This window comes from Nylanderia fulva, unplaced genomic scaffold, assembly GCF_048542155.1.
Source record: "Nylanderia fulva isolate GAGA-0341 unplaced genomic scaffold, ASM4854215v1 Scaffold42, whole genome shotgun sequence".
Taxonomy (NCBI): domain Eukaryota; kingdom Metazoa; phylum Arthropoda; class Insecta; order Hymenoptera; family Formicidae; genus Nylanderia; species Nylanderia fulva.
The window spans coordinates 1,742,429-1,766,878 of NW_028190499.1; the positions used below are offsets into that span (position 1 = coordinate 1,742,429).

Genomic DNA, 24,450 nt, shown 5'->3' on the forward strand with positions numbered 1-24,450 from the left:
CTAATAGTGCATTTACAGTACATAATTAATATTGACGTAACAATGACACGAAATATTTTTGGAAATTGTAATAAAAAAAGGAAAGCATTTACGTGATAATTTTTAATAACAAATTAAAAAAAATATCCGCACAATTTAGCCGCATGGATCATCCGAATTGAAAGTGCAGATATATATTTCGAACGATGTGGTCTTCTTTATGTAATATTATATTATAAAAAAATGAGAATAAATACGTGGATATTTTTACTAAGATTTTTATTATCGATATATATGTCACATTCGCTCGTAATACTTCCATGATACCTTTGTATATCATCAACATTAATTAGAATTTTATCGCAATATACTTTATGATTAGTGTTATAACAATTACAATCGTTGTGTGTATTTTAATTGTTATGTGTGTAATTGACAATAATATATGTGCAAATGAGACGAGTCAATTGTGCAGAATTTTACAAAAAAATGTTAAAAAAACTTATTCACGAAGTTATAAGTGATATCTGTCATAATTGTAATGTATCAAATGATTATATCGAATAATATATATAATTAAAGATGATTATATACTTATTTCAACGAAATAATTTTATGAAAATTCTCTCTTATGTTATACTTTAAAAATTTTATAATCATATTATTAAAATAAAAATTTCATAATTAGTATTTAAGATCTAATTTAAAAGTTCACACATATGGTATATATATATCATAGATTGTTATTTATATTCCTCGATGAGACTTTTCAAGTTTCATCGTTTAAACACAGATGGAAAAAATAATATCAATCACGAACCTTTTTTAATAATCGTCAAATTTCGCTAGGTCAATTTTATTCAAGTAAAATTTAAGATAATATGTGGAAACGCGATATATATTTTAAGTTGAGCTGCCTCGCCCTTCTTATTCCTAAAATCTTATTTACATATCAAATATTTCTTCTTTTACAGATTATAATCATCACAAATTTCCAAATCATCGAACACTATGGTAGATAGAGTAGGTTTAATATTTATTTACTCGAATTATAGCATTATAGAGATAGAATCTATGTCAACCCTGTAACGTTACGCTAATTCCGTGGTAGAAGAATTTTATTCTGAGCCCTTGTAAATGCGACGTTTTACAATAAAACGTACATTAATTCTCACTACAATATAAATATTTTTGTTACACCTTTATATGGATCAACGATATCTTTACAGACGAAAAATGGGTATTTATCGAAGATAATACAGCTATTTCTGATTGTCTTTACGTATCTGTCTCTAACTTTCGTCAAAATACATCGATAACAACGTGAAACTGTCGAAAAAAATTTTGATTTAAAGTATTACACCTAAAATCCATTTTCTGTGATTCTTTTAAACAAATTCAAATCTCTCGATAAACCTCGCCGAACACACAAATTTTTTTGGTTTATTCCTGTCAATTCTATCATTGATATATTTTGGCGATTGGCAAATCGTTTCTATTTTCGGTGGAACTGATATTAAAGGAGAATGTCTAAAAAGTGCGATTTTTTTATCTCGAGCGGAAAGTAAAATTTGAGTTGTTTTAGGTCTCATACATCTAAAATAATGTAAAAACTATAGTGGTTTTCCTAGAAATGCAGAGAACATTTAAATATCATCATATATTTAGAGAAAATCACGTAAATCAATCTCGCAATAAATCGAGATTGCTTGATGTTTCAGTCGAATATTTTGGTAACATCAACTTTCCAAGATCATTTAGACCGATTTTAATGTCAGTCAATAATAAATTTATACAGGGTGTCTAACGTCTGACCCGGGCTCTTTATCTTGGAAACGACTTGAGATACGAAAAAATGTTTCAAACAAAAGTTGTAGGGTTTCGAGGGGAACATAAGATCGTGCCATTGATTTGACCTTGAATAGTCGTGTGAAGGTCACCTTCAATTTATTAAATGGAACTACCTATTTTTTATTACATATTCTTGTATGTTATTTCAAAAACTTTACAAAACCTACAGATAATTGTTTAAAAAAAAAGTAATATTCAACACGCAGCTGCATACTTTTTTTATAAATAATTATGTTTTTTTACACCAACTGATTGATCTCATTATTCCATGCAAAACAGTAATAAGGTACGATTACTAAAAACCGAATATTTTACATTTTATGTCAAAAAATTGTTAACTTTAAACCTTTATAACTCAAGAAGAACTCCATGAAAACATATATTTTAGTATAGAGTTTTGTAAAGCTTTTAAAATAACATATAAGAATATGTAATGAAAACTAGGTAATTCCATTTAAAAAATTGAAGGTGACTTTCACGTGACCTTCAAATGACTATTCAAGGCCAAATCAATGGCACGATCTTATGTCTCCCTCAAAATCCTACAACTTTTGTTTGAAACTTTTTTCGTATCTTAAGTCGTTTCCAAGATAAAGAGCCCAAGTCGGACTTTAGGAACACCCTGTATATATATTATATATTTAATTTATGATTAACTGACATTAAAATCATTCTAAATAATTTCAGAAACTTGGTATTACCAAAATATTTATCAAAATATTCGGATGAAACATCAAGAAATCTCGATTTGTTGAGATATTGATTTACGTGATTTTCTCTAAATATATGATGATATTTAAATGTTCCCTGCATTTTCAGAAAAAACCACTATGGTTTTTACAATATTCTAGATGTATGAGACCTAAAACAACTCGAATTTTACTTTCCGCTCAAAGTAAAAAAATCGCACTTTTTGGACATTCCCCTTTGTTCTATTTTTCTTTTCGCTTTTTACAATAGGATAAATCTACTGAAATTTTATATAGACTTTGTCTAATTGTGTCATCGATCTGATACTGTACACTGAATCATCGATCTATAATAAACTATCAAACATTTACATATATATCAATATGTTAATGTTAAAACCACAGAAATATATATGTATATTATACATATATCGGACTCATTTTAGATTCTATCGAATCAATATCTGTATGTAAATATTTAAATTGTAGAAATAAATAAATTTAATATAATAAATAAATAAATAATTAAATAGATAAATAAATAAATAAATAAATAATTTAATTTAATAAATAAATTCTCGCGTTTCGAAATAAAGTCTTTTCCTTTACTTTAAATACTTTTGATCGCTAAGAGAAGAAAGATTTGGTTTAATAATTAAATTATAATACAATTTTTTAATTAAAAAATTAAAGAATTAAAAAAATTATATATATACTAGATATTCTAAAGTATTCGTTTTACAACAGATTTTCTGTCTCTCTCGTATTCTCATTTAATCCTAGTTTAATTGATTTGATTATTTTTCCCTTTGTTAAGACTAAAATTAAAAAGAGGGCTGAGGAGTTAATTAAATTACAGTCGAAAATGACATGATTATTAATGAAACGGCGCATTTTGCGCCATTTAGAGTGTAGCTTTTTAAGGATACTAATAAAATGATTATTTGCTGGTCGAAAAAAAGTCTCACTTATAATTGAACGATAACTTTGGCCATTGAGCCGCTGCCAAAGAAATCTATGTACCCCATAATTATTGCTTCCGTTCTTGGTGAGTTTAGTCACCGAACTCTGCCTGACGGTGAGCGTAGGTGGGATTTTATGTAACCGGTTCGATAATCGATCACGTCGCGTGACGATCCGTCTGACAAGCCATGCCGGTGTCTCCTGCTCCACCTGCAAGCGAAAATTCTATTATCATTCGTATTCTGACAGTCGTCAACTAGAAATGTCAATCGGCATGCAAATTCAATTTCGGCGGAACAATTTCGCGTGAAAACTTTCAGATCTCTCCTTGATTTCTTCCATTAATTATGTATTAGAAAAATAAATGCAATTGTGAAAAGAGAATAACAGTAATTCTTTTCTATTATTGTTTCATTTTTTTTATTGTCATTTATATTTCAAGTTATCTGATTTAATAATTAAAACATTTATATATACATATGTATATTAAAAATAAAAATGTTTAATATATATACATGTAAACATATAAATATCTTAATTTTTTAATTTTACAACTTATAATGCATTATATCGTATATATATTCTTATAATGCTGTATTAAATAAAATGCAATATATGCAGGATTTTTAAACAAGTGTGGAAAACTTTAGGAGATGACTCTTTATCGAAAATTAAGGGGAATTTTTATATAAAATATATACTCCTATATTTATATAATTTTATCTAAAATTTTGGACAAATTAAAAAATAAAATTCAGTGAATATTTTCTACCAGTAAAAAGGATATGTATTAATATTTTTATAATCTGCTCGTATCGTCATAAGGGGATAAAACTAACAACTCGTATTCAATTTTTTATTAAAACTTTTGAATCGACTAGAATGTAATCACCTAAAAATATGCGTTAGGTAGCTTGATTTCTAACAAAATTTTTTTATTTCTTTTATTTTTTTTATATAAAATAAATCTTTTTTAAGAAAAAAAAATAAATTTTTATAATTAAACTAATTTTTATCTCCCTCTTTGAAGGAATTTAAATCCTTAGAGAAGGATTCCAAGTAGCAAACTGACGTCAAAATGACATCATTCGACGTCAAAATGACGTCATTTTGACGTTTAATTATGTCAGCTTGCTACCGAGGATATAGATTAAAATATGTATATTTATATGAAAAATTTTTTTAATTTTTGACAAAGAATTATCTGCTAAAATTCTTTGCACTTATTTAGAGAAATATTCTACATATAGCCTTTTATTTAATATAAGTAATGTCAACAAGAAAATGTAATAAATTTAATTTATTACTGTGTGTCTCGAACTTGGAATTAGAATGCGTGACGTTTCTTATGCGTGTAAATTATATACGTTACCTTTATATTTAAAAATTTTTTTAATTTTTATACATTTATATAAAATGTCAAAAAATCTTCACGCGAAAGAATCAAATTTATATCTATCGCAGTCACGGAGATCCCATTGTTACGTGAAAATATGTATTAAAATTTTAATACTTACATAATTTTTTTAATATAAATAAATTGAAAAATAATTTTCTCATTAATAACTATCAATGAAAAAATCATCATTGAGAATTAATTATAATTAATAATCGATTGTGTCACGATATAGTATGGGACCGTCCGTTTTTGCAAGATATCCAATTAACGAGCTGAACCACAATAATAATAAGTAATTGTATCATCGAACAGCATAAACAACAAATGTCGCAATGCTCCATTCCGAAAATTTGCATGGCACACACACGGAGAACAATGTATATATATATATATATATATATATATATATATATATAATAAAAATAATGTTTTTATATTTTTGGAACACATCCACACGAGACAGAATAACTAAATGAACCACTACAAACAAGTAGATGCGAAGAAAAAGACAGAGGGAGAGAGAGAAAGATTTAAAGTTTCAACAAAGACATTCCTCATTGTGCTTTTATATACAGGATATCTCAATAATTCATGCTAACCAAGTCTGTATCAATAAAATCTTCTCTTATTAAAAATATATGAATTTGACATTTTCAAAGTTATAAAAAAAGGTGTGCAAAATCTTATTTTTCAATCTCAATTAGCACACTAAAAAAATTATTAAATTAATAAATATTCATTTCAATATTGCCCAATAAATCATTTATTTAAAACAAATAAATATTTTTCACATTAAATCAATATTATTAATTTTAAACAGATTTGGATAAGTTAAGTAAAGCTTGACGTCAGATTTCATGCGCACTGATCTTGCTTGGTTTTTGTCGTCAATTTGACATCAAGTCATGCAGTAATTTGCTTGCTTTCTGCTGCCAATCTGTTGTCGAGTTTTGTTAGCAATCTTTGCTCGATTTTTGCTGCCAATCTGCTAGCTTAATCAAGTAATAATAATTCTTATAGCCAAATTGTTGCCTTTTTGTTGACAATAATTTGTAGCAAGTATTTGACAAAATCTATTCGCGCAAACAGACTTGGCTGACTGAGCCGTTTTCCTTTTCTTTATTATATTAAGCAGCTCGCGTTTCCTGTTAACACGTCTTCGTTTTCTATTCTTGCCGTCCATGACACTCTAAGGATCCTGCGATACAGCCACACTTCGAAGGCTTCCAACTTGTTGATAGCGCTCACTTTCAGAGTCCATCCCTCCATCCCATAAAGGAGCACCGATTAAACATAGCATTTCACGAATCTTATTCTCATATCAAGGTTAAATTCCGAACAGGTCAACACTCTCCTTAGTTTTAGGAATACCTGTCAAGCCTGTTCTATGCGACATTTTATCTCATTGTCTGATGTCCAATCCTCGAAAAGCCATATTCCCAGATATCTAAATTTGCTAACCCTTTCCATGGGTCTAGCATCACATGTTATATACTGGAGTTGTTGAATGCATTCCGTTCTCTGGTCACGACCATAAATTTCGTCTTTTTGGAATTGATGTTCACATCCATTGACTTACTGTGTCGTCCTGCTACATTAACCAGGCGCTGCAGGTCGTCTATATTATTGTCAGCTATTAAAACCGTGTCGTCAGCGTAGCGGATGTTATTGACCCACGCTCCATTAACCTTAATCTTTATTTCCTTCTCCTCCAGGGCCTTTTGAAATATTGTTTCTAAATACAGATTGAATAGGAATGGCGACAGCACGCATCCTTGCCGTACCCTTCTCCTAATTTGTATGGAGATGGAAATATCTTCGCCCACTTTCACCCGTGCCGTTTAGTACCAGTATAGACTTTCAATACATCGGATGTCTTTTTGGTCTACATCAAGTTTTTTGAGGAGTAGCATTAACTTGTGATGTTATACCCTGTTAAATGCCTTTTTACAGTCCAGGAAACACAGACATATATCCTTCGTGAGGTACCCTTTGATCGTAGCAGTTCTGGACCAGAATTTGCGTTGCCACCAGTGCCTTTCTTCTGCCTATAGGCCTTTCCTAAACCCAAACTGTGAGTCACTTATATCCCTTTCATACCTTCTATAGATCCTTTGGTGTATTATTTTTAAGAATATGTTTAAGATATGACTCATTAAACTAATGAGTCTGTGATCCTCGCATCTTTTTGCATTATTAGTCTTTTAGGCAGTGGGATAAAAGTAGAAGTCAGCCACTGCTCCGGGTAACGATCAGTGTCATAAATGATGTTAAATATTCCCAGCAAACACCGATATATAATTGTTACATTGCTACAATAAAACGGAATATAACAGGTAATATAACGTGTACGTTACATGTAACATCCATGTTAGTTGTAATTTCCCACTCATAGATGCAACATTTTAATATAACATATATTACGTTGTAGTTATATTGTAATTATATACCAAATAGCACATTGATGTATTGATAAGTCAGTGCTATCTTGGGATATAATGACAATATAACTACAATGTAATATATGTAATATTAAAAATGTTACATCTATGAGTGAGAAATTACAACTAACATATACGTTACATGTAACATGCTTGAGTATATAACATTTATATATTGTGTTTGCTGGGTTTAGTGTACTGAGGTGATGCCTTTCTCGTCCAGGAGCTTGAGTATTTCTGATGGAATTCCGTCCGGCCCAGCTGTCTTCTTAGACTTCTCGATCCTTGTATGGTATTTTCTATCTCCTCCTTGATGATTGAGCCCAGCAAATACCGATATATAATTGTTACATTGCTATAATAAAACGGAATATAACAGGTAATAACGTGTACGTTACATGTAACATCCATGTTAGTTGTAATTTCCCACTCATAGATGTAACATTTTAATATAACATATATTACATTGTAGTTATATTGTAATTATATACCAAATAGCGCATTGATGTATTGATAAGTCAGTGCTATCTTGGGATATAATGACAATATAACTACAATGTAATATATGTAATATTAAAAATATTACATTTATGAGTGGGAAATTACAACTAACATATACGTTACATGTAACATGCTTAAGTATATAACATTTATATACTGTGTTTGCTGGGAGTTTTCTTCTCCCTTATCTTCGCGGGTCTGTCATCGTAAAAAAGGTCTTCTATATATTCTTCCCATACTTTGCGTTCTCTTTGCCGTCGAATATTCAATTGTTTTTGAGTAGTATCTGATTTGTCGACTATTACATTGGCTCTTCTTCTCTTGTATAATCCAGCAGCCTTCTTCAGCCTTTTGTGCAGGTTGAATTCATCATGTTTGTTTTGCAGTTGTCCAATTTCGGCGCATTCTCGCCTGAGCCACTTATTTTTGGTTATTCTTATTTTCGATTTTATTTGCTTTTGGGTGTTTATATATTTATCGTTGTTATTCCTCTTATATTTTCGGCGCTCATCCATCCACAATAGAATCTTATCCATCATCCATCTCTGTTTTCTGTCTCTTGGTCTAAATCCCAGCCTGTCGTGTAATGTTTGTTACAGCATTCATTATCTTAGACCACGACTGTGTTAAGATTAAATTAACTAAAGTTAAATCAAAAGTTAATTTTTAAAAATATATTTGTATTAAATTAAAATTTTGTTTGTTAATTCTTTGAAAATTTATAATAACAAATGACAAAGAAATTTAGATTTTTATATAGAAATATATTTTTTGGTAATTACAAATTAATGACAAATAAATATAAAAATTAATAATACTTTAATTTAAAAATAATACGTTTATGACATAAAAAAAATAATGGTATTCAGAAAAAAATTTTACTTAGGAAAAAAGTTAATAAGTTTAAGGTAAAAAATAATTAATTGAAGTTAAAAATTAATACATTTTAAATTAACTAAGCTAAGTTAAAAGTTATTAACTTTTAACTAATATTAATAAGTTATTACCCTGGTTTAAAATAAATGATTTATTAGGCAGTATTAAAACAAATATTTATTTGAATTAAATACTTTTTTTTTTCAGTGCATAATTTTAATGTTTCACCTTCTTACCACCATTGAAATAAAATATCATAAAGAACAAAACATTATTAAACAAAAAAGTGGTAAATATATCCTGTATATATTCGCTACCAACGCCTTAATACACTACATCATGGCATCAAAATCGCTTAGCCGCCTAGCTGGGAGGAGTCAATCAAAGAAGGATAACATTACGCAGCTCAATATATAAATTCAGCGCCTTCGACTGCCATTGCTCGCTCAAAACAAAATATCAATCCTTGCTCAATGATCATCAATAATTAACCCAGCATTTCCCTATACACACAGAATCTCGAGCGACACCAAGAACACCAAGACCACTATATTCAATAACACGACGCTCTACTTCGTCGCCAGCCAACTATATATGTCATCGCGCTCGATCATCCGATCATCTCCGATCATCATTATCATCCTGATCACCTGATTTCCTACCTGATTTCTCTCTTACCGCGTCGCGCGTGGCTTCGCCACCAGCCTGATAGTTCTCATACCTTGCTGCTGATTACGAGGATCGTGCGAGTAGCTGTTGCTGACGACGCTGGTGTTGTTGGAGGTTGAGGGAGGGAAACGGCGTGATTGGATTTCGGAGATCGAACTGTACTGTTGGGAGTTGTTAACGTGACGAGCGGCCGGCTGGTTACCACCGCCGCTGCTGCTGTTGTTGTTGTTGTTGTTGTTGTTGCTGATCGGCAGCAGAGTCTGGCCGTCCCCGTGAGCGGCGATCACGCCGTAACTCCTCAGACGTTGCTGACGTTGCTGAAGAGAGGCCGCGCGACCCCTAAGAAAAGTCCTGCCGCCCTGCCGTTGGCCGCCTCCCGTGATACTGCATATATATACATCAAGCCCGAGACTCTCATCAATCGATCATCGTCTCTCGATGGGGGATGCCTCCTTTCGATTGCGATGTGTCTCGTCGGTCGTTTTTTTTAAATATAATTTTGGGAGAAACTGGCCGCGCGTTGAATGGCGATCGAAAGTCTCTTACTTGAGAATTATACGTTCCTTTTTCGTGCTCAAGTTAAATTCAGGGGCGAGTCGAGGTGTGCGAAGGGAGGATGTGTCGTAGAAATTCGGCGAGTTTTCGTTAAATGGTTTTTCTATCCAGCTAGCGATTGTATAATCGAATTTGACAGCGAGCGATTGATGATTCCGATTTTTAATCTGTTGCAGCATCGCGTCACAATTTTGAGAAATTTAGAATTAAAATTGCAAGATTATTCTAATTTGTTTTATCATGTTTTATAATTATAATGTAAGATGTTTTTGGTTTCAAGCAAAATTAATTGTAATATATAATGGAATTAATATAATAAATCAAAATTTAAATATTCAAATTTTATCAAAAATTTAGATGAAAGTTTGAAATTTTTAATTGTGTAGGTATAACTTAAATTTTAAATACTTTAATAATTTTATATCTTTTGAATTCAATTTTGACATTATAAAATTGTTCAGTTTAAATAATTATAATTAAACTATTTGGTAGAATTACCAATAATTTAATTTGCATTTTTTTCATAATAAATCATTAATGTTATATATATATAAATATTAATTGTAATCAATACAATAAATTTCTTTATTTGAAAGCTAAACAGCTTAATAATAAACATAATTTTGATTGAACATTTTTTTAAATATCTATTATAGAATATGAAACATATTAAAATAGCTTCTTATCTCTCTCTCTCTCTCTCTCTCTCTCTCTTTAATCACAAATTTTGCAAAATTGTGACACGATGAAATGATTTAAAACACGGAATTCTATTCAGCGTCATGCTATTCTTTTTCATGTGTTAAATTTTTCTAATTTTTTTGTAAATAAAAAAAGCATAATTTACATTATATAAAATCGAATTATTATTCTATAATCATTAGATTTGCAGTCTTTTATATAATTCTACAATAAAAAAAATATCTAAAATACTTATTTTGTTGTTCAAAATATAATTATGTATAAAAAATATATAAACAGTCCTATTAGAAACATTCATTCTATTTTTATCCTTATAAATTCAAATGAATTAATTGAAAAAATGTATATTACAAATTCTCTAAAATACTGAGAAAATTATATAATTAATTTTGACTCAAATAGTTTATAGTACACAAACGTCACAGAATGTCTACGACAGCCGAATTACTAATAAATCAATCAGGCGGGACACTGGGGCAAACATACAAAAACATGAATAAATTATATATATTGAGGGAAAGAATAGATACACCGTTCCAGGATGCTTTACGAAGAGACGATCGTCAAAAGGCAAGCAATCTCTTAAGATTTCCGAGGAGACAAAATATAAATGACGGATCAAGTCATGAATCTAACACGTGTTTTATTATCGATCCAATTTTGAATAAAGATTCTGGATGAATAAGAATGATTGCTGGCATACAAAAAATATATCGAATGCATCAAATTAAATGACTGAAAAAAGCAAATGATATCGGGAGAAAAAGAAGCGTGAAGAAGAGGCATACCGTTTTGCTTTTTAAGAGAAAAATAATCCGATGAGAAATAAGCCAAGCTCACACGTGTGCATGCAAAATGGAGAAAATTGAAAAATGTTATAAATCATGCGCCTATTACTGACACTTATACCGCTTGCTCTTTTACAGAAAATTCATCGGAAAATCAACTAATTTCTTCATTACGTTTCTCTCATTTTTATTATTTTTTACTATTCCTTTTTACTATTTAAATAATAGTTTTCAATAGATTATAATCTGCCGTATAAATAAAAAATTTTTTCAAATTAAATCTAAAGAATAAAATAATTTTAAACAATACATAATTTAATCAATAAAATAAATTTAAACAATAAAATAAATTTTCTTACACATGGATTACCCGAAAAGAGGATGAATTTTCGGTAGAAAGCAAGAGCAAGACGTATGAGATGTATTTTCTTACCTTGTACTGTGACTCATGAGGACTACGTTTCTGTAACAGCATATAATGGATCCTGATTGTTGGGAAGCGAGTGATGAAAGTGTCGACATTGATTTCACAGACAACAAGCAGCTTAAGCGATTTAATCATTTTTATTTTTTCCAATTTTTTTAAATCTAAACAATTCAGATTCTACCGAATAAATGTATTATTAAGTATACGTTAAAAATCTGACAATCATTTTTTGCACGATTTTCCTATAGCAAGAATAAAAATTAATATTTAGGTAAATTATGACAAATATTTAAGTATTATAAAATATTTAAAAAATTAGAAAATTTTACGTATCACGTTGCAGATAAATTCCAACAATGCCATATAAATTTCTTGATACATTTAAGGTTTTCTTTGTAAAATTAATTTTTTTAAACCTTGTGCTGACTGTTGGCAGAATTATATTTAAAAAATGACAAAAAAAAAGTTATTTCAATTATTTATGCTTCGGAGATATTCTGAAGTGTGGTTTAAAAAATATTAGGGGAGGAAGAACTAAACATAAGGTAAGTTTGGCTCACATATATAGATTAATATTTTACGCTGCATCTAAATATATCACTGGCATTTATACGAAAGTTTTTTTACCCCGATTACATATCACTCATGTATGTATATGTGCGCTGCTATATATGTATATAAAATATATATGCTCATTTAATTATATACTTTAAACCTGTAATATATTCCAGGCATCCTGTAAAACAATATTAGTGCTGGTCTTTAAATTTTTCTGTATTAAGCGTGACGTGTGCGCGAGTTTTACCTCTAAATGCGAAAGAAAATCGCATAATAATGCACAATTCGCTTCGGCTGATATATCTATGCAGCAAAATAAAATATTTCGTATATGAAATCTGACATATGTTGTCGTATGGAGCTGCAAAGCTGCAAAGGGGTGGCTGATGAGACGCAAAATAAATTCAAATGAATTTGCGCTTCGAAACAAAATTCAAATCAAAACCGATTAAGATTTCTCTAAAAAAAAGAGGAAAAAACGATTGCAAGTGATATAAAAATGATGAAATTGGACAAAAAAATTCTTAACCTTCTCCCATATTTTTTTAACGATCGCGTTTGATCAGGCGACTCTTTTTTTTGCGACGAAAGGGAGATTTTTAAAATATAAATTATACGTTGTGCAAAAACGGATTAATAAAACTTTTCTCTTTTAGGAAACGCGTTCTATGTTATTTTACCAAAGCAATTTGTAAAATATATCTTACGCTCTCAAAAAATCGAAAGAACTAAGGCAGCTTAAATGGTACTCGTATAAATATATATATATGTATATATATATATATATATATATATATATATGTATATATGTATATACATATATAATATTCATATATATACATAGATATATATGTCAAGCACTCTACTTGAGTGAGACTACGCGCTGCCTCTATTCTGGTGCCAAACAAGGTAAAAAACGACAGTTCGTATCGTTGCAAGAATAAAGAAAAATAGAGAAAGAGAGAGATAGATAGGCAAAAATAGGATAGAGAACTCTCTAAAAGAACTAAGGACTAAAAGAGAAAAAATAAATAAACTCCGGATTAAAAGTGCATACCACAGAACCGCATTGTATATGGGATACAAGTTAAGAAAACGTACCGGAGGAGTCTCGTTATGTAATCGGGCCAATTATCCGGAAACATCACGAGGAAGAAACCGACCGCTATGAAGATCATTCCCGCCAATTTCATACCCATAAAGTACGCCCCGTAGAAAATAACGTCCAGTGCTGCATCAATTATATATAACGATTAGTAAGATCATTCTCGGGAAAAATTTTTTATGTATAACTATATATAAATAATTGTATAATTATACATATAATCGTAAAATTATATGTAAAATATGTCCATTTTTATACATAATTATATAAATTTATACATAATTTATAAGGGTTCATATATAATAATGTCAAATTATATATGAAACATATATATTTATATATTATAAAGAAATATACTTTTTTATTATTTATGTATATAAATTTATATAATTATTATATATATATTTATATAATATAATTATATTATATTTATATATAATTATTATATATATTGTATATAAATTTATATAAAAAGCACTTTTATCTAATTATGTATGGACATATTTCATATATAATTTTGCGATTATGTATATAATTTTATATATTTCTATATATATTGTTATATATAAAAAATTTTTTGCGAGTTGAATAATACGTGAATAAAAATAAATAAAATTAATGTTTTATTCTAAATTTATGCGCGAATAGAGAATATTTCTATTGTATTCGCGTTCATTTTTATCAAGTAGTTTTAATTTACAATTAATTAATTTAATTGAATGCATTTTAATTTTATTCATTAAAAATGTAATAAATTTATTTAATTCCTTTTATTTAAAATTTAATGAAACTAGCTTACTAAACTTATTTAAATTAATAACTTACAAATTAAATTACATTAAATCAATTAATAATTTTGCACGTACCAGCGGACACAGGTACAGCTGTGATTAATCCAAGAGTGATGAACAGATCGTAAGTGAGGGCGATGCTGAAATTGCCGAGCATATTCGCAACTGCAAACAAATCGTGCAAAATCCATATTAATCACGAGAGTAAACTCGTTCATGTATAATTAAGTAGTTTAGCTCAACGTGAGCTCGCACCTAAATGGAGGATGCTGGCGGAGAGTAACGCTGCCCAGGGTAGCGTTGCCCAATGCATGGTTTCCGCCCCGGAAAAGTACAGAGCCAGACAAATCGGCCACAACAAGGCGGCATTGCATAAACCGATGAGGGAGAAAAAAAAAGACATTTGACCGAACGTAGTTTCTCCTATTACTTTCTTAAAAAGAACCTGAAGGAAAATAATTTTTATTTAAAAGTCGAATCATTTTTATTTAAAGATCTTCAACATCTTGCAGTTGCGTAAATATATTCAGGGTTGGATAGCTAGTTAATTAGTCAAAAGTTTTAAAAAACGTAATAACTTTTAATTTATCTTAGTTAATTTAAAATGTATTTATTTTAAACTTCAACTAGTTATTTTTGAGCTGTTAAATTTTTTATCTCTGAATATTATTATTGTATTTCATAAGTTATAAACGCGTATTATTTTTCAAATAAAGTATTATTTAATTTTTATGTTCTTTTGTCATTAATTTTAATTACCAAAAATATATTTCTATATAAAAATCATTGTTATTATAAATTTTAAAAGAATTAACAAACAAAATTCTAATTTAATATAAATAATGTTTTAAAGAATTAACTTTTATTTTAACTGCAGCCAATTTAATCTTAATTTAAACTAAGTTAATTTTTTGTTCGTGCAACTTTTAACTTAACTAAATTAATTTTATAAGCAACTAACTTTAACTTTATTTAATTAAAAAAAATGATTAACTTACCCAACTCTGAATATAAGTATCACATATTGCTTACTTTGTAAACGGCAGAGCCAGCTGCCGCTGCTGTAGCTAGAACAACACCTCCGAGGGTCGGACTTCCGGTTATACCGTCCATGTAAGCTAAAAGCGCGATGCCGGTATTACACAGGATTACCGCGACTATCTGTAACAAGATTTCAAGAATTTGATGAAAAAATTAAAATCTTGTAAAAACTCAAAAAAATGCATTCTACAATATTAGTAATAAAAAACATCACTTTTTAATTTTTAATTTAAATATTATTTAAAAAATTTTTAATTTGCGATGCTATCTTTATACAAAAAAATTTAATATCCTTTAAACATAGAAAATTAATTTTTTTATATTGATTCTTATAATATTTAATAAAATTTTATATAAATAATCTTTTTTATATAAATTTTTATATAAATAATCTATTAATTTACATAAAAAATTTAACATTATTTAACATTATTTATACGTACATAAAAAATTAATTTTTATATTAATTGTTATAATGTTTTCAATAAATAATCTTTTATTTATGTAAAATAATTTAACATCCATAATATAAAAAAAATAAATTTTTATATTGAATCACATTATTTAATAAATAACATTTCTCTTTTTTCTTACAGCATAAAAATGACCTACTAAATTTTATTAATTTTTAAGAAAATTATTATCGATTCTCTTTCTCTTTTTTCTACTATCGAAAAGATAAAAAAGGAAGATATAATTGTTTTAAAATTACTAACCCTCACACCCACAAATTGCTCGTGAAGAATGACCCACGAAAGCAGGTAGACGCAGGAAACGTTGGTCGCGAATAATGCCATTACATCCGTGGCTAACAATATTCGTAACGAAAGTATATACAGGTAATTAGTGATGACCCACAGACAGCAGAAGAGACTACATCTGAGTAAGAAGCGGCCACCAGTGAAGCCCTTATCGCGAAAGCCGCGTAGACTCTCGACTATTATTTCGGAAGGGCTGGCGCATTTAGTTCTGGTAGCCCGACAGATGAAGTACACCGGGAAGTACAGGACTTCCCAGTTGGTGCAGAACCATGTCGTGAAGAAGGGTGCGTCGTACGCAAGAGTGATCTGAAGTTATCGTAAAATGTCATCCTTAAATAGGAGGATTATTGCATTTTATTATTATAACATAAAAATAAATCTAACAAATAAATTATAATTAGATTAATAAACATAAAATAATTTTTAATTAATTAATCAATTGTATTTCAAAAGGCTATGATATATTATATCAATCTTATTAGGACCTTTACATGTTTGAACGTATCTTAAAAATTTTGCGTTCTAACAAGCTACACCCTTCAATAAAATTAATAATATTATTATGGATCTTAAAATATTCAATTTTATTTTATTACTAGGTAAGAATTGTTATTAATTATTACATGTATACTAATTTCAAAATATCTTCTATATATAATTAAATTCTAATATACTTATCTGTCAAAGTAATTTTTTTTCTATCATGAAATGTCATCGTAAAAGAAGAGGAAAAATATAAGAAAAAAACTTAATAAATTTGATTTGTGAGATAAGTAAGCTCACATGCTGATGAGGCAGGTCGTTCGCGGAGGAATTTGCGGTGACGGATGTCTGCGAGATTTTGTCGGACTTATGAAAGTACAAATATTTGATGCAATGAGTTGCCCCGACCCAACTTGCTGTCACGCATATCGTCACACACACCCCGAAATATATCTGCAATTGAGAATAACATGATTCAATAAAAAATAACTTTTTTCGAATACAAAAACAGAGCAATAATTTTTTTAGATTTTTTGAACATTTTCGGTTTTCAAATTATTTTATTAGTATTTTATTATGTGTAAATAAAAACTTTTGAAAAAATCTAAAAATTAAAAAAATTTTGATATCTATCATTATTTTTAATTTGTCAGTTTTCATATCAAATGATTTATTATTCGTCGACATTAAAAATCTTCAAATTTGAATATAAACATACCTAATAGAAAATTATAGATCTTTAATCTAATTGCAACTTTTTAACAATAAATCTCATAATTAATCATGAATATTTTATTAATCATAATTGACAACAAATTTCTTTCAAACAAAATTCTTCAGGCATTAATATTAAAAATCACAATAATATACTTTATTCTGAAAGCTTTTTTAATACGTTATAATTATAACATAATAATTGAGCTACAAGATGAAACTTGTAATCGACCTTTTTTGCGCTCTCGGCGCAGCAGGAAGCGAAACATGTCGAGATCGAGCTCGGTCGTTGAACGACCGCCGGGGTCGGAGTCGAGGTCACGTGAACCGATGCTCGAGTTTGGGCCGTCGGTTGAGTTTGCACACTTCCGGTCCCGCTATCACCGCCGCCTCCGCCTCCGCCGCCGCTTGTTACGGCACTTCCGGTGGTCTCCAGAGTGCGACAACTGGATCCAGAATCGCCACGTCCATCGGCGACGGTGCAACCTTGCTGTTGCTCGCATCCTAAAATATATTCTGATGATCCACTGAATCTTCATCTCGCGGGAACTTTATCTCACAACGAAGATATTTCTATCTGAATGTGTGTTCATTTGCAAAAGGAATTTTATAGACATAAATGTGTGTATTTAGCATGTATTTTACATGTATTTTTGTTAACTGAACTACCATCCATAATTTTATATACTATTTTATATTTTTTATAATATTAATTTTATATATTATTTTATGTATTATACATATAATATATATATATATATATATATATATATATATATAATTATAATTTTTGATAATATATAATATATAACATTATTTTATAATATATAAATGATATATTTTCAAATACTTTAAAATATATGTATAACATATAATAAATAAAATATTTTATCATATGTAAATAAGATTATTTCTTACATATGTATTTATTTAATAATTTCATTTAATCTAACCGAATATAATAATGCGCGCGAAGCAAAGTTATATTATTCTTTGATAATAAAATCTCAAAAATTGCAACGCATACATAAAAAAGATTATTGCAATGCATGCATAAAAATTCAATATTTAAATCTTTAACAGAGAATAAAAATATAGAATTTTTGTTCATTTATACCCCACATGTCCGTCACACTGCGCGGCTTGCGCGAGACTGATTTTCGTGCGAGGTATCGCGAGCGCGAAGCCGAGATCACGTGACCATTGGGACCCACTGGTCATGTGACCAACGGTCCCGCGCTCGCGATACCTCAAACGAGAATCGAGAATCAGTCTCGCGCGAGCCGCGCAGCGTGACAGATATGTGGAGTATAGTCTCGCGCGAGTCTAATAAAAGCGTGGATATTTTGATCACAAAAGATTCTTGTAGAAAATTCTATTTTTTTTTCGCATTTTCTGTTAAAGATTTAAATATTGAATTTTTATTACATACATATTTTTTATGCATTAATTACGCAATTATTTTTTTTATTTTTACTTATTTTTACTTTTTACTTTTATTAATTTTGATTTCATTATTATTATTTTATTTTTATTTTTATAACTTTGTTTTGCGGGCGTAATTATATATATATATATATATATATATATTCTAACTGAATATATATATTCAATCTAACTGAATATATATATATATATTCAGTTAGATTGAACAAAATGAGAAATATATATATATATATATACACTATATGTATATTATCATAGATTTTGTGCTCCAGGCAATGGAAAAAGCTACGAGATCAATAGTATATTTATTTGCTCTTCGAAATAAAGCCGTGTACAAAAGATGTGTTATATGTGTGTATGTGAGTGTACAAGCATGTTTTTTTAACAGCTTTAAGTGATACGACGTGCGCAGAGCTTTTCGTCGAAGCATATCTTATTTCGAGATTTTTGCAATCTTATTTTTATACTAAAGGCAAACTAATTTCAGCAAGCTGAAATATTACGCGCGTATACTGTGCGAGCACATCATATGAAATTAAAAGAGGCTGATATCAATACTGATAACTAATAAAGACCCAATATATGTATCAGAGTTGGGTAATAACTAGTTAATTAGTAGTTAAAAGTTAAAAAAAGTTAAAAAGTTAATAACTTTTAACTTAGTTTAGTTAATTTAAAATGTATTAATTTTAAACTTCAACTTGTTATTTTTTATCTTAAACTTAGTAATTTTTTCCTAAGTTAAATTTCTTTTATTTCTGAATACCATTATTGTTTTTTTACAAAGTTATAAACGTATTATTTTTAAAATAAAGTATTATTAATTTTTATGTTCATTTGTTATCAATTGTAATTACCAAAAATATATATTTCTATATAAAAATCAAAACTTCTTTGTTGTTTGTTATTATAAATTTTTAAAAAATTAATAAACAAAATTCTAATTTAGTATAAATGTTTTTAAAAATTAACTTTTAATTTAACTTTAATTAATTTAACCTTAATTTTTTAATTTTAACCGAGTTAATTTTTTGTTCATGCAACTTTTAACTTAACTCCATTAATTTTATAAGCTTAACTTATACCCAATCCTGATATGTATATATAGGCTTTCTTGGGATTCTAAAATTTTTATAAATACGCTACAAAACACTATGAATCCACCGGCGTTAGATCTATTACATTCTCCAATCGATATTGAAACAAGTCGACAGATCAAACTGACATCTTCCAACCATAGATTTTCCAGCTATAAACCAGTCTCTCTTCAGAAAACTTGAAATGAAGTATGGATCATTATTTGTTTCTAATATTGTCAATACGTGATAATTTAATTTTATAATTATCTTAAATTGGAATTATAACGACAAATCCGATTAAAATCCCAGAAAAAATCCATATAATCAAATATGTAATAATTAAATATATAATAAAATATATCCATATATGTTCTCTTATATACTCTGTTTGTTTATGCAAAAAAATAGTAAGAATATAATAGAAAAATAATTACAAAAAGAGAGAGAGAGAGTGCATTTTTTAAAAATATAAGTGCAATTAGATTATACAATATAATATATAATTATATGTACATATAATTTCATATATGTAGGGGCAATTTTTTTCTCATTTCTTCATATTTTAATTTTTCTAATTAAAAATTATTTTTAAATTTGATTAAATATGGAATTTTTTCCCGAGATCAGCTTTTATTCTTTACATTATAAGTAGAATTTTAATTACAATTTTTACTGAGATAAAATCTTCCAATTTTTATCGAATAAACAGCAACATAATTAATTAAATAATTGTGTCACTCTTTTTAGCTTATTCTTCAGAGAATGCCTGTGTTCCAAAAAAAATAAATAGATAGGGGTTAACGCAAACTCCGTATAAAAGCGCAATTGTTAACTTACCTGCGTGGAGCGCAACCTGGATAGGTGTGATGAAGGGACCGTGAGTCTGTTGATCATCGCCGAGGATTATATTCGACGTACGCGATCGTCGGGGATGAAATATCGTCGGTACCTCACCAACCCCTCCGCTACCCATGGCTTAAGCGCGTTCTTTGAAACATGTCATTAGAGAGAGAGCGAGAAAAAAAATTTATATGTTTTCGCCACGCGACACCAGGCTACGTCACTTCGAGAAGCAGGGTTGGGTAAGTTAATGATTTTTTTTAAACTAACAAGGGGGGACTGGTCAAAAGTGTCCCTCACCGATTTTAATGAACCTTGAATATGTTGTAGAGCATTGAAAAATATTAGATCCGTGTTTTTCTTAATGGCGTATTTAGTCGTTTAGAGAGTAAAACACTCCCTTGAAAAAATCGTTTTTTTTTTTATTTCTAAGCTAATACCGTCGAAATGGTAAAAAATATAAAAAAATGTTTCAAATAAAAGTTTTATGGTTTTTAATATTCTTTAAAACAATGTAATCTTCAAAAATGTCAAATTAAAAATTTCAAATTTTTCCTCCCTTCTCCATAATTTGATTGCACTGTTTTAAAGAACATTAAAAATCATAAAACTTTTATTAGAAACATTTTTTTATATCTATCTATAAAAAATTAATTGAATTAAAGTTAAGATTAAATTAACTAAAGTCAAATCAAAAGTTAAGTTTTAAAAACATTATTTATATTAAATTAGAAATTTATTTGTTAATTCTTTTAAAATTTATAATAACACATAACAAAGAAATTTTGATCTTTATATAAACATATATTTTTTGGTATAATTACAATTGATGACAAATGAACATAAAAATTTAAAATACTTTAATTTAACAATAATATGTTTATAACTTATAAAAAAACAATAATGGTATTCAGAGATAAAAAAAATTAACTTAAAAAAAAGTTACTAAGTTTAAGATAAAAAATAACTAGTTAATGTTAAAAATAAATACATTTTAAATTAACTAAGCTAAGTTAAACATTATTAACTTTTCTATTTTTTTTAAATTTTTAACTAAAGAACCAGTTATTACCCAACTCTGTCAAAAAGGATGCGTCATCATGCGGGATTCGCTTGGGTGCAACTTGCAACGAGTTCGCTTTACGAATGCATTCGACTTGTTGATCCCCTGAGGTGCACGCGAACGATATAAACATCTCATCGACAACATGCGATACTTTATCGAGGGTATGTTTTTTTTCGTAAATTTCATTCTCCTCTATCAGATATTGACATGCAAGTGCATTTCGCGAACAAATAACGATGTGCACTGGGAGATGATTGCTGAAGATGAATTAATGTTCTGCGAAATATCGAAATGAACGAGTTTGAAACTGATGTATAATTGTGAAAATATAATTTTCAGAACATTTTTTAAATATAATTTAGAAAATAAGGATTTCAGAAAATATTAATTATTTTGTTACGATTGAATAAATGCAAAAATTATTTGTAGAATTCAATATCTGTGTGATTCTCGAGCATTTATTCGTGGATTAAATTAATTTTGTTATGTTTAAAATTTGATGATGATATTATTAGAACAGTTAAGCTATATTTGTAATAATTATATACCAGTTTTAAACTCTGAAATAAATTGCAATTAATTAGCAATTAAGCATTAAGTATTAAATTAACAGAAACCTACGTAAGTATGCGAATTTTACTGTGCACTCTATCTCTAGAACCAAAAGCATAAAATTAGCCAAATTAAAAAAGCTGACGTTGAATAGAGATATGCAATTCGGTGAATAAATTAATCTAAATTCGAAAATTGTATAAATAAATTTGTATCTCGATAATTCAAGATCTAATATCTATCAAAATTTCATTAACTTTTCATGATTAAACTAATTGAGCTGTACATAATTAAATTAATATTATAATTAAATATATAAATTAATATATAATTTAATATGTAATTAAATTAATAAGTTAATCAGGTAAACATCTTTACTTTGAAAATAAATGTTAAGATCAGCTTTAAAATATATACGAATTAAGGATCTTAACGAAATTTTGAAACTAGTGAACTTTGGTATTTAGCTATTTTTTTAAAATTAAATTATAATTATAATTAAATTAACATCAAGACATAGATAAAGATCTTAAAGAAACTAACTCATTGTATATGCAATAACTGACAACAATGATACAAATAGAATATAAAATTGTAATCATAGTTGATACCAAAAAAACCTCTTTTCTCCATTTATACATAAGTAAATAAATAAAATTACATCTCCCGGACTTTGTCAAGCTGATAAGTCGAATTCCTTCGATAAGATCGTGCACGTACCTTCCTTACGTCTCTCTTCCGAAGTCATGCCGCTTTCGACCTGTGACGTATCCATGGTTCATGGTCCACCCGGTTGATCCCACTGATTTTCCTCGGTGAACTCGATTACACCACGAGACCGATGTCACAACGACGGCATCATCCACTTTTTTCGCCGATTATTATCCAATTAAGTACGTCGCGAGTTTCTCGCGACGTACTTAATTAATCAACGACGTGGTCCGTCAGCTGTCAAAATCACAGCTGATCGATTTTAACCGAGTTATATCTCGCACGCGATCTCACTTCGAAGCGACCTTTCGCGACCTTCGATCTCTGGTGAATCACGCAGGAACGAGAGACGGTGATCTTTTTACGCGCAATAATTGTGGTCGTCGGGGATGATGTCTCGAGCAACCCTACTATGCCATTGATTGCCGAGCGAACCCTCGTAAGCAACGTTCGTTCACCAGGCCTTTCGCGTCTGCGCCTTGTGTCCAACCCGCAACTACCCTCCTATCGTCGTTGCTCCAATTACAACCCTTCTCTCGAAATGTAACCCGATGTACGAAGTCTCCCAAAATTCCATCTCAGCCGAAAAATTATTTTATTCAGTGCCTCGCGAAAGAATTTGTAACAAGATTTTTTTATAATTTTTTATATAATTCTATAATAAAAAATATTAAGGCACGTATAATTGGTATTTTACCACCCTGACCAAAATATTATGTTTTTAGCCGGTGCTTCGATAAAAAATGATTTTTGATCAAATAGACTTCTTTATTTATTATATTTTCTATTAATTAAATTTTACATTATATTTTCTATTAATTAAATTTTAATATTTTAATATTTGTTAAATAATTTTTTATATAATTTTAACCAAAAATATTAAATGAGTCACATAGTTGAAACTTTATTATCCCAGCCAAAAAATATTTTATTCGCTGCTTCGATTTGTAATAAAAATATTTTTTTTAATATTTTTTATCAATTAAATCAATACTCTAATGTTTTTTAAATAATATTTTGTATAATTGTAAAAAAAAATATTAAACAAGCCACACGTAGCTGACACTTTACTACACCAGCTAAAAAATATTATTTTATCGGATGTCTCAATACAAAAATTATTTTTGATATTTCTTATATTTTGTATCAATTAAAAACCAACATTCCAACATTTTACAATTTTTTTGTATAATTCTATAACAAAAATATTGAACAAGCTACGTAATATTTTATCATTCTAACTAAAGAATATTATTTTATTCAATGCTTCCATGCAAAAATTATTTTTAATCAAAAAAACTTCCTATATCAATTAAATCAACATTCTAATATTTTTTAATAATTTTATATTCTAACAAAAAATATTGAACAAGCCACGTAATTGATATTTTAGTGAAAAAATATTATTTTATTCAATGCATCAATACAGAAATGAATTCTTGAAAAACTTTTTATATTTTTCA

The 24,450-nt window shown here is 28.6% G+C and overlaps 1 protein-coding gene across 7 annotated transcripts; it reads right to left on the reverse strand.

The window, feature by feature from the left end:
- Positions 1-241: 241 nt before the first annotated feature.
- On the reverse strand, positions 242-23,449 carry LOC114933319 (solute carrier family 35 member F3). Of its 7 annotated transcripts, none has more exons than XM_029305834.2 (12): positions 22,997-23,449; positions 20,656-20,805; positions 17,526-17,797; positions 16,880-17,032; positions 16,052-16,402; positions 15,327-15,455; positions 14,550-14,739; positions 14,370-14,459; positions 13,500-13,629; positions 11,847-11,876; positions 9,421-9,752; positions 3,565-3,692 (listed from the first exon to the last, which is right to left on the reverse strand). In XM_029305834.2, exons 2-12 carry the CDS (start codon positions 20,789-20,791, stop codon positions 3,640-3,642), a joined length of 1,866 nt encoding a protein of 621 aa, XP_029161667.1. In that variant the 5' UTR covers positions 20,792-20,805; positions 22,997-23,449; the 3' UTR covers positions 3,565-3,639. The 7 variants fall into 7 exon arrangements, with proteins under 7 accessions (XP_029161672.1, XP_029161673.1, XP_029161667.1 ...); XM_085486313.1 differs by having other exon boundaries at positions 3,645-3,692; positions 9,362-9,752; XM_029305839.2 differs by lacking the exon at positions 9,421-9,752 and having other exon boundaries at positions 242-3,692.
- Positions 23,450-24,450: the final 1,001 nt, after the last annotated feature.

Coding starts and splice junctions, on each gene's coding strand:
- LOC114933319 (XM_029305834.2), bottom strand. CDS start 20,791: ATGGGTAGCGGAGGGGTTGGTGAGGTACCGACGATATTTCATCCCCGA. Junction 16,403..16,879: donor ACGACCTGCCTCATCAGCAT/GTGAGCTTACTT, acceptor CGATAACTTCAG/ATCACTCTTGCGTACGACGC. Junction 13,630..14,369: donor AGCTGTACCTGTGTCCGCTG/GTACGTGCAAAA, acceptor TAATTGATGCAG/CACTGGACGTTATTTTCTAC.